The sequence below is a fragment of the Meriones unguiculatus genome, chromosome 9 (assembly GCF_030254825.1).
Source record: "Meriones unguiculatus strain TT.TT164.6M chromosome 9, Bangor_MerUng_6.1, whole genome shotgun sequence".
Taxonomy (NCBI): Eukaryota; Metazoa; Chordata; class Mammalia; order Rodentia; family Muridae; genus Meriones; species Meriones unguiculatus.
The window spans coordinates 55,494,424-55,505,942 of NC_083357.1; the positions used below are offsets into that span (position 1 = coordinate 55,494,424).

Genomic DNA, 11,519 nt, shown 5'->3' on the forward strand with positions numbered 1-11,519 from the left:
GGGTGAACTTCTTGAGGTATTTTTATGTATCCTCACACTTCCTTTGTAATTGGTGGAGATCTGATAATGCCATAGCTGTGCAAAGCCTCCTGCAGTCTCTTGTGTCAGGGGCTGGAGCTGCACACCCAGCTGCAGTTTGGGGCCAGGCTGCAGGCTTGCTGGGAGCACTGTGCCTCAGCAGCACAGAGGTAGGTGCCTGATCCTCCAGCTGGGTGTCCCTGATGTGCAGGGCGCTGTAGCTCTCCTTAGAATGAAATGTTGACTTTAACCTCCCATTCTCTTTTGTTCCTGCAGCCACGCAAAGCAGACTGATGAGGCTGCCCTGGGGATTCTGTCTGAACCACTGCACACCCCTCATGGTGGTGGAAAAGTTGCATCTCAGAGCAGAACTGGTTCCCTGCTGAAGACTTAGGACTGAGGGACTCTGCTCCACCTCAGCTCCTCTCACACCTGCTTGGAAATAGAAAAGCAAATGAGAATCAGACAGAGGTTTTCACCCACACCTTTCAAATATCCCAGGCGACTCCCATGAGGATGAATGCACAGGAGCTGTGTGTTGGCTTTCTCCCACTCCACCATTTCTGGAGAATCCCTATAGCAACTTAGCTGAACCCAACTCACAGCAATCTGCACCCACAGAATCCCCAGCACAGCTCCCAGGTTCCTCTCCATGGCCCCTGTCCAGTTGCTGGGATTCTTCTCTCCAGCTCTGATGGGGTCGAGTCTTATGCACAGACACACTATGCTTACAGAGGACAGGTTCTCAAAATCACTGAGCTTCCTCCTTCATCTGAACAGGAAAGCCTGCCCACCTCTGTGTCATGATATTGCACTCCAACCACCTCCATGTCCTGATTGCTGAACTATACTTGCTTTAGGACTTTAGTGATCAATTCCTATAAATTACAAAGAAATGCAGATGGTCAGAAAACATTAGTGTCTAGATAGAGTTCTTAGAAGAAAAATAAAATGGCTGAGAAATAACTCAAAATTGTTCATCATCACAAGAAAATTAAACAAGTTAGAGATTTTATCTCACCTGTGTCTAAAAATCAATAAAACAACTGACCACAAATGCTGTGTGTGTGTGTGTGTGTGTGTGTGTGTAACCTGCATTCACTATAGGGAGGAATGAAGAATGGCATCACAAACTTTTCAGGTAGATGGGTGGAACTGGAAAAGACTGCTTTGAATTAGTTGACTGAGACACAGAAAGACAGATGGCACATGTTCTGCTGCTGGACTCCTAGTTCCAAGGGAAAGTGTAGAGCCTCCTAAATAAAAATCTTCAGATGGACACAAATAACCTGGAGTAACCACAGAGGTCAGAAAGGTACAAAAGGGAACATGAGGTTGGGGAGAAGCACTAAAGAAGGAAATAGCAAAGTAAGCATAATTTAACATAAAAAAATAGAAAAATGAAGGGAGGGTAGTTGGGATGGGAAAAGAGCTCAACACAGAAGGAAGGAGAGGGGGGAGGGTGAAATAAAGTGACCATGGCTAAAAAAGTTAAAGGAATCATATTAGTATCTATTTACCTAAAATAGTGTAGAATACATAAGAATAAAAATATGTATATATACATATACACACATAGTTTAAATTAAACTATTTGGGCTGACAATGCTTCCCCAAGAGCTGCACACAGCTAACAAAATCCTCAATACCAGTCATGGAAATCCCTCATTTAAGCTGTTAATGGAGAAATTAAAAAAAGATTTTTAAAACATTATAGACTCTTATCTTTAAATATTATTCTTCACCACAAGTTCTCAGTGAGTACCTATTGCTGATGACACGATGCATTTTGACCAGATGATACAGTGGAAGCCAGCTGGACCTGAATTGAAGTCTTCCTCCTTGATGAGAGGAGACAAGCAGACAATTATCCTTCCCAGCTATGATGCCTATAAACTACAGTGGCCAATATTGTTCTAAAATCTAAGGTTGCAATAGTGGTACTCATATTTTGGTGGCAACCAATAGCTCTCAAATTGGACACAAGAAATAACTCACCAAGAGGAAAATCTTGCCTGGTTCTGGAAACCTAGCCAAAGTATGCAGGACTAGTGAGGTTATAGATCTTTGAGGTGAACCTGTAACTACCATCTTACACAGCACAATCCCTAATTACATTTTAAATATCAATCGTTGTTCCCAGGGATGAGTACATTTTTCTGTCCTCATCAAACACTTTCTTTTTTTCAAAAGACAGAGAACCATTCAGAAAACTACAACTAATCAAAATGCAGAGAACAAGTGATCATGCAGTGTTCTGCCTGAACTGATCCATGCGCCTACAGCTCAGGGAGCACTGGGGAAGAGGGCACAGAAAATGTCTAAGCTCCAGAGGAACAGGAAGGTTTCTGTGAGATTGCATCTCTTAAACATGGCATGGAATACATTCCGAAGAATTGTCAAGGTCATGGTTGCCTAAACAAGACCTGAACATTGATGCACCAGTAGAATACTATCCTGGAAAAAGGAAATCTGATAGAGCTTCAAATCTAGACAGAGAAGTACAGGCACCTGAGAAATGCCAACAAGAGAAACAGTCATACCAAAGGAAAAGCACTCCAATGTGATATTGAACACCATGGGGCAAGTCCTGAAATCATACACATACAAGGTACACCATATGGCCTGAGCAGGTTGTATCTATATTTAGGAAACTATGTAACAACAATTAAAGCAAAAGCAGGCAGAGGCAATGAATTTCGGTGAGAAATGTTTGCTATGTAGAAGAGGATGAGATAAGAAAATGAAAATGGGTAAATTAAGTAATTATATTTTAATTAAAACTATTTTCAAGAAAGAGCAGTAAATGGTACAAGACACAAGTTTCCAATCTGTAGAAGACATAAATACACATATATACAATATAATCAAAGAATAATACCTTGTGAGCTGGATGGTCTTGGGAAAGTAAAAGACTGACACATGGGGACTTTGGATAAAACTTCATAAAGAAGGTAGAGATGGGTCTGGAGGTAGAAGGAGAGAATAAATATCTCTCACCTGCAAACCTCCTGTGTCACCTGAGTATACATAGGGTATGGGTAGACATATAGGGACACCATTTATATTATTTTATTTAAAAGATGCATATTTTCTTTTATCCCCTTTTCATTATGAAAAGTGAAAAGATGGGGAACTCTTCATTGCCTGTTTAAACTTATTAGTCTTAATCATTGGATAAATTCATGAACATATAAATTATTTGAAAATTAATGGAACATAATATTCAGGGTAAAAAGCCCACATGCCTGAACATCCTGATTCATTCTGGGGATTCCATCACTCATCATCATAAACTCTTCCTTCAGCTGCCACATTGGAGCTGATCCTGCATAGTGTTTTGTTGAAGAATCATAATCATATATTAAATATGTGGAGCAACAGGAAATATACAGCATTTCATTCTTATTTTCTGTTTGAAACAAAATGTCATGTATTGTGAACACCTTTTTGTAGTTTTCTTTACATGCTCAAAATATTAGCTGTGGGTGGTGAGATGTGCCTGGGATCCCAGCGACTAGGAGGTGGAGGATAGAGCATAGGAAGCTCAGCATCATTCTCTGCTAAGTGGTGCTTTTGTCTGAAGTCAGCCTGAACCCCATGAAACTCCACAACAATCAGTCCAACAAACAAAGAAAGCTGTCTTAGCAGCAACAGCAGCCTCTACTGATGTCCTGCACTGTATTATGAACACATCTCAGGTTATACATCCCATCCTCAGATAATTTAAGGTTTAGAGAAACATCTTATTTATGTATAACAACATATGCACATTTGTAGTTTCAATTGTGGTCCTCACAATAAGAATTGAAATACAGCTCTGTATTCTGAATGTTGTTATGTTCTGTATGTTGTTAAGGAGGGCAATGAAAGGCTTTACCAAAACAACAGATGCCAACAGAAGTAAGAAAAACTTCAAGATTACCAAATGTTAATATATTAAAATTGTATAATTGTAAAATTTAAAAGTTAGAAAATTACATATATATGTATAAATTGCATATATATGTATACAGACATATGCACATAATCTGGAAGAACAAAACCTTAATCCTTTGTACATAATTGGAAAAATCTAAACAAAAGGCAAGAATGCTGAAGACAGCATAATGTAGGATGTGTCCTGCTGCCCTTGTGTAAGGATCGAAGCCTCCTCTCTCACCCAGGAACCATTACACCTACATAGCCTTCTCTAAAGCAGGGCTATTCTGCGCCCAGTGGAGAGAGGAGTGTGTGAGGAGAGTGGCAAGCTTGTCAGGTGACTCAGCTCAGGTGACACAGAAACAGAGAGAGGGTACAAGTGAAGGGTGACTTAACATTTAGACGGAAAGGGGAATGGGAAATGGGCAGAAGGAAAACAGCAAGAATAAATGAAGCAGAAAAGAATGAAGCTAAAACAGAGTACTGAGATTGTGAAGTACAACATAGACAGTTCTGGATAACACCCTTTCAGCTTCAGTTACTGTCACTGGTCCCTTTGCTTCCATTCCTTCATAATGAGCTGGTTTTATGAATGGTTTATTATTTTTTCCAGTTCTTCTGGAAACATGAAAGTGATGGCAGGGAAAGGCGCTAATCTAACTTACATGTGATCCTCACTGTACTCACTTTTGACAAGAACACACACTCACACTTACACACATGCATACACACTAATACACACATAAACACACTTGTACATACACGCGTACATACACGTATCAGAATCACATATAAAAGGCAACTGTTTTGCTGAACCATCATTTTAAATTTTGCAACACACTACTTTAGAAAATATAAAAATAAACAACCCATGAGGTAGTAGTGTCCTACACTGTAATCCCTGCAACTGGGAGGCAGGGACAGGGAAATCTCTAACTTTGAGGCTAGCCCAGTCTAGCAGAACAGCCAGAGATAAACAGAGAAACCCTGTATCAAAACACAAACAAGCAAGAAAACAAACAAGAAAGGAAGGAAGGGAGGGGAGAGAAGAGAAGGAAAAAAAGGAAAGAAAGAAAGAAAGGAAGGAAGGAAGGAAGGAAGGAAGGAAGGAAGGAAGGAAGGAAGAGAGAGAAAGGAAGAAAGGAAGAAAGGAAGAAAGGAAGAAAGGAAGGAAGAAAGAAAGAAAGAAAAAGAAAGAAAGAAAGAAAGAAAGAAAAAGTAACCACCATACTATTGAGCATATATAATAGAATTCTTTTTTGGTGTGTGTGTGTGTGTGTGTTCATGTGCACAGCAGAAATCCATAGAATACTGGATTATGGAGATCTCAAAATCTTTATACAACTAGCATTAATCTTCTTAAAAGGATGCTAAGCACTGAACTGTGTCTATATAAAATACATATGCTGGGGCCCTAAAAGGGCTTTGGGGTGACAATACTAGAAGATCAGACATGAAAAGGTAACTAAGGCAAAATCAATCAACACAGAGAGGGGGATGATAAGACAGATGTTGAGCACAGACCCTCTTATCCTCTGAAAAGGACCATGAGAGGATTCACTAATGGCCACAGAGAGAGTGCTCTGGAAAAGCAGATCATGCTCTCATCTCCATCTTGGACTTCTACCTCTAAAGCTAAAAACAAACAAACAAACAAAACATTTGTGTTGCTTCAACCACAATATGTACTGTGTTGTGAAATCACAAAATGAACATAAAAATCCATTTTTAAATGTTATGAAGCACAGCCAAAAAATTTGAAGGCACAGCTGCACAGACAAAAAATACTCAACATTGTATTATTCCCTCTTTATACTTTGTTTTAGAGCACCTGTCTCCCAAATTAAGTTTCCTGGTTCTTGCTCAATCCTCATGAGACTTGGACCTAGATTTCTGATGATCCTAACAATTTTGTTAAGGTGCTGGGAAGAATGGAGTCTGCTTTTCATGTATTTGGCACCCAATGCAAATGACAAATGAGTGAAGTCTCCCTGTACTTTCTTAGCAAAGCCTTAGAACTTTTTCAGATTCAGGGCATGTACCACTACATCTTAAGTTTGCTTGGAACACTGACAGAGAAGGGGAGAATTGTATGGCATGGGCCTTCAGAGTTGCAGAAAATATTTTAAAAACTCTTGTGGCACATGTACACCAACCACTGAAAAACAGTGTACCCGTCATGTATGTGTACACTTGAGTTAAATAATTTCAGCTCAGAAGTGCAATGCTGCATATGTGCTACTGAAATTGCCCTCAGTTGACAGAGTAAGCTAAGCTTGACAGGAATTCACCCTCCTGGGGTTGCCAGCTGCCATTTTATGCAAAGGCCATGACAAAAAACTGGAGGTCCATTGCCAACAATATGCCCAATCCCTAAGTCTCACCAGTTTTCATGGGTAATTTCACATAACAGGTTTCACTAGCAAGAGCAGGGGCATGTTTCATGGTATCACCAAACAGGAAAAAAGCCTTTAGTGAAAGCTCTTTGGTTGTTGATTTGACTAAAGTATTTTAGACACACACCTTTCCCAAATAAACATTGTAAAAAAATATCTATATTCACCTGTACCTTGACCCACTATGAACCAAATATTTAATTTCTAAAAATTCATTGTCTACTCGTTGTGAAACACAGTAGAACTGAGTGTGCTAGTTTGTATATCAGGCACTGTCTGGTAATAACAGTGCTGTATTGTGGTTCCCATAAGAACATGAGTATTTCTCAATGTCATGTGTGGGAAAGAGAATGAGAAACAGCAGAAGGCCTGCTGTGTAACTCCACAGACTTGAAGTTCTCACCAGGCCTAGTGTGAGTGACAGTGGCTAACCCACTGCCTCATGAAGGTGAGTTGACTGGAAAGAAGTCCATGAAAATTCCTATGCTGACCTTGGTATTGTGTCTTAGGAGTGTTTACAAATAAGCCTGCCTTCTCGTCTCATTATAAAGAAAATCAAAACTAAGAGATTAACACAGTAATACGTAAGATAGACCACTTGGTGTTAGAATCTCCAGGTAACATCTATCTGTGTCCATGTTAAAATATTTATGTATGCGTGTGTATGTGAGTGTGTGCATGGGGACAAGTAGAATCACATGTGTACATATGTATTTGCATGTGTATGTGTTCATGAAGAGACATGAGATAACTGTGGGTGTTGTTTCTCAGGTTCTGGGGATCTTTAGTGTGTGTGTGTGTGTGTGTGTGTGTGCAAGTGTGTGTTTGGGTACACATATGTGCACATGTATGTGGAGGCCAGAGGACCATCTTGGGTGTCATTTTTCAGAAGCTATCTCTCTTGTTTATTGGATACAATGTCTCTCATTGACCCTGGGCACTTCCAGGTAGCCTAGGCTGCTTGGGAACCAGGCTTTAGAAACACGTCTACCCTCACCTCCCCAGCACAGCCGCCATGCCCTCATGTGAGTAGTGGAAATTGTACTCAGGGCTCATGGTTCTGTGATACCTACAGAGCTATATTTTCTGGTCAAGCAGCAGCTAGAAAATTCTCTCTTTCTTTTCCTCTTCATCCTGAGTATTGTCATCCTCCTTTGCTGTATGCACAAAAGTATAAAATCTTTTACAGTTCTGCAAAACAGAAGGTGATGAACTAAAATTCCATACTGGAGCTGGTGATTTTCATTGTCCACTGGGATTCTTGACTGTATTTCAGCAGGATGTGATTATGATATGATAAAATAGTAATTGATAGTAAACATTGATGTTCCTGCAGTAAAATCATTTGTGCCAGAGAGAAATCAACAAGCAGTAATAAAAGATGCAGAAGGAATCAAATCACAAATTCCCAAGCATATCTGAAGAATTTAAGATGGAAATGAAAAACATAGCACTTTTATGGCTTTAAAGAATTCTTTGAAAAAAAAAAAAAAACAACCAGTGAGTTCCAATTCCTTGTTCTCCTGTTTTATTTTTAATGGTTGCTAAAACTGACATATTTGTGACAGATTTCTAGGCTTTCCTGGTTGTGGTGAATTCCTATAGCAACTAAATAAGCTTCAAGTTCTTTCCAAAATGAAGTATTTAATATTATGATCACTTCTGATCAGTACATTTAGCACCAAAAGAAAATTTATAGGAAAATCAGCATGAAAGACTGAGTAGACAAGGAAAACTTCAAGACAAACCTTGAAGCATGCACGTTTCACATTTTGTGTAGATGACACATAAAATGACAAATGGAAGTCCAGCTTTTGGTATTTCCCCATGGGAAGAATCATAGCCGCTGTCCAAGCAATGTCCACTCAGGAGATGATTCCCACAGATGATAACACAGTCTCCTTCATTCTACAAAATTATAATTGAGCATTAGATAATTTTGAAAATACTCAAAGAGCTTCTAAGACAAGTCAGGAGTCAATATTTTAGCTGGAAATGGATTGTGCAAAGGAGCTGGGCCTGCATAACTTGTCTTGTCTTGTCTTGTCTTGTCTTATCTTCCTTCTTTTCTTGCTACCAGTTTGAAAGATGTGGGGCACATGGACCATGCCACCAGGAGAACTGGCATGGAACTGGTGAGGGGGAGCAAGTTCAAATCCAAGAAATCTCAAAATTGAGATTTAAAATCTCATCTTGAGACTAGCAGGAGTGGAACCAGATCCTTCCCTGTTACCATGCCCACCTCTGATCAAGTAGCATGGAGACACCCCCACGGTGGTCAGGTAGTCACATATCTGGCACCTAGATGAAAACAGAGCACTGCCAACACCTTAGCCAAAACCAATTAAATGCATTCACCCCCAAAACTTCTCAGTGCCCGAGGTCCACTCTTGTTCACTGTGGAATAAAGATGCATACACATAAGTTGTTACACACACACACACACACACACACACACACACACACACACATATGCATGAACACATGGGGACTTGAGCTGTTTTATCAATAAAGGCGAGCATAAGCTGTTTCACTAAATATCATCTAAGAGTAACCGATTTATCCTAGGAGAAAGTCTTCCCCTCTAGGCACTCCCAGCTGGAATGGAATCCTGCAGAGCCCAAGCTTTCCAGATTTAACACTCTCCTTCCCGGCTCGGCTACCAGTGGTGTCCAGGCATCCCAGAAAGAAGCAGAGCCACAGAAAGAGATGCTTCAAAGACTATGAAGAGAGACAGTGAGTCTGAGTACCCACTGCCATGGGTGTTTGTGTTCAGCTCCCCCTGCAGCCCCAGACACTGTGTGCTCAGAGCACAGAAGTACACAGCTGAATCGCTCCAGTGCACACGGGCTTTCCTCAGGTGGAAGGAAGAGTCGCTCTTGCTAAACACAGCCTCAAAGCCGTTCATGCCGTGAACCACTGGGTCTCCTGAGTAGTAGCTGAGGAGCAGCTGCAGCCCCTGCCGTGGGTACTGGACATACCAGAACAGGCGAGGTGCCACAGAGGAGGAATAGTTGCATCTTATCTGCAGAGAGGCGTCTTCAGAGACAGTGACTTGAGCATCAGGCTGAGTCACTGACTGAGCGCTGGTGTCTCCTGGAAAGGAATAGTAGGCAGTATTTACAGGGCAGACTTCACTGAGGACAGTCAGAATTCTAGGATGCAGAGACCACAAGGCAACTGTACTCACTCAGGATAAAGTGTACCACCAGCAACGGGAGGATGGCCAGGCGCATGGCTGAGCCTTGGGAAGACTGCAGCTCTAATTTGCAACCGGATAGTAGGAAAGTTGCTGAAGAAAGAAAGACCTTGAAAATAGGAGAAGGGTCAGCTGGAGAAGTCTCTTGCTCAGGTAAAAACAGTGAAGCTGCTAACACAAGCCTGGAAGCTTTAGAGTGTCTGATCCTTGTCACGTGCCTTTGCTATAAACTCAGGCAGCAGCAAAGAAAGGATGAGATGCTAGCAGGTGGTGAAGACCTTCAAAGGAAGAAAGAACACTAGAGGGTGCTGCAGCGCCCTCTGGAGGGGAAACGAGGAACCAAATGTCCGGAGGGTCCACAGCCTGTCGCCTGCTGTGTTCTTATTTCACAGACAAGCAAAACCTTCACAATGCATTTGCTTCTTTTTCTAATCTATTATGAGATATTAATTATAGAACTCCCTGGAAATAGGTGGCTTGTTAATATTCCTTGCGAAACCAGGTTATGAAATGATCCCCAGACTTCAGATGCAATTGTCTCAGGCTGGGTGTGAATGGCCACCACAACCATGGTGATGATGCCTGATGGTACAGACATCGCCATTGATGGATGTTCTGCAGCACTGAGGCAACAGGAAAACACATGATGTTAGATTACCTCTGCTCTACATGAGAAGCTGTGACTCCAGATGGGAAAGCTTTACATCTAGAACTAAAGAAACTAAAACCTGGAGACTTCCATGGCTGGTGACATTATTGTCCTCCAGTAAAGAAACCTGAGATGAAAAACTTTTTCTGGGCCAATAGAATGCATTGACTAAATCAGAATGCACATTTTCTTTGACTCTAGGAAGAAATCAGTTCTTCTCTTGGGTCTTCTCTCATCTGTTCCTTCCCCAGGGATTGTCTTTCCTGGAGATGGTTTATGTTCACTGTCAAGTTTTTAGTTTATGAATGAGCCTGTGGAGGGTGAGTGTATGTGTGTGCATGTTCCTGTTTCTCTCAATTTTCCCCATAATTTAAAGGACAGCAGTATAAAGGAGAATAAACTCAAATCCACAAGTGTTAGAAGAATGAAGATCATCTCAGAACCCAGAGTTACCAGTACTTCCAGAAGAAGGGAGGAGGTAGAGTCATACTGAAGTTTGATTGAAGCAAGCACATCCAAAACCAAGACCAGCAATTCACGTTCTTATTTAAGAACATTAGTGGTGGATGACAAGATGGCAGCACCAGGAGAACATTGTGTCTGAGGAATAGGACAACATTTCCCGTACAGCGACCAATGGGCTGAACTCTGGGCCCTAAAATAACAGCAATCATGTTTCCCAGGTGAGGAAACTCCCAAGGCATTGGAAACACTCGGGTCCACTCTCATGTCCCCCAGCCAGAACCCGGAAGAGATCCCGGGTCATGCAGGCACTAGGTCACCAGACCAGAGCCACAGGCCTGCCTGTCCTGGTCACCTTCCCAAGCTCAACAGTGGACACAAAAACACCAGAAACTGGGAGTCCCTGTCACAAGAGAACTCCACAGGGAAGGAAGAAAATGATACTGACTTGGATCACCCAGTCTTTCCCTGGAAAAAGTCTCGCAGACTGGCGGGTACTTCTCCTTCACTCTCCCCTTACTCTCTCACCTCTCCACCCTCTCTCCCCTCTCCCTTCTTTTCTCCACCCTCTTCTCTCTCTCTCATGTGATCTGTCAAAATGTGGTCATTGAGAATCTTAACAGGTACCATTTAGTAAGGCATTTTTATGCCAAAAACAGAACACAAAAGACAGAATCTTCTTCAAAAGTGCAAGTGTGGTAGCAGCAAACAATGAGAGCAGAAAAGAAGGTTGGAAGTAGTTGGAGAAGAGAGACACAGATTCCCACCAAATATGTTCTGAAAATAAACCAATATGGCCTTGAGTTAGGAAACCAAGAAGAAAATACTCAAAACATAAACCAGCATTAACTAAGGTGGTTAAAATCTCAATGGC

General features: G+C 41.4%; 1 gene segment (V, D, J or C); it reads right to left on the bottom strand.

Annotated features, from left to right (window-relative positions):
* Positions 1-8,994: 8,994 nt before the first annotated feature.
* On the bottom strand, positions 8,995-9,571 carry LOC132656316 (T-cell receptor alpha chain V region PHDS58-like). The segment is given in 2 exon segments: positions 8,995-9,431; positions 9,526-9,571. Coding segments are annotated over 2 exon segments (483 nt in total).
* Between the last annotated feature and the right edge of the window lie 1,948 nt (positions 9,572-11,519).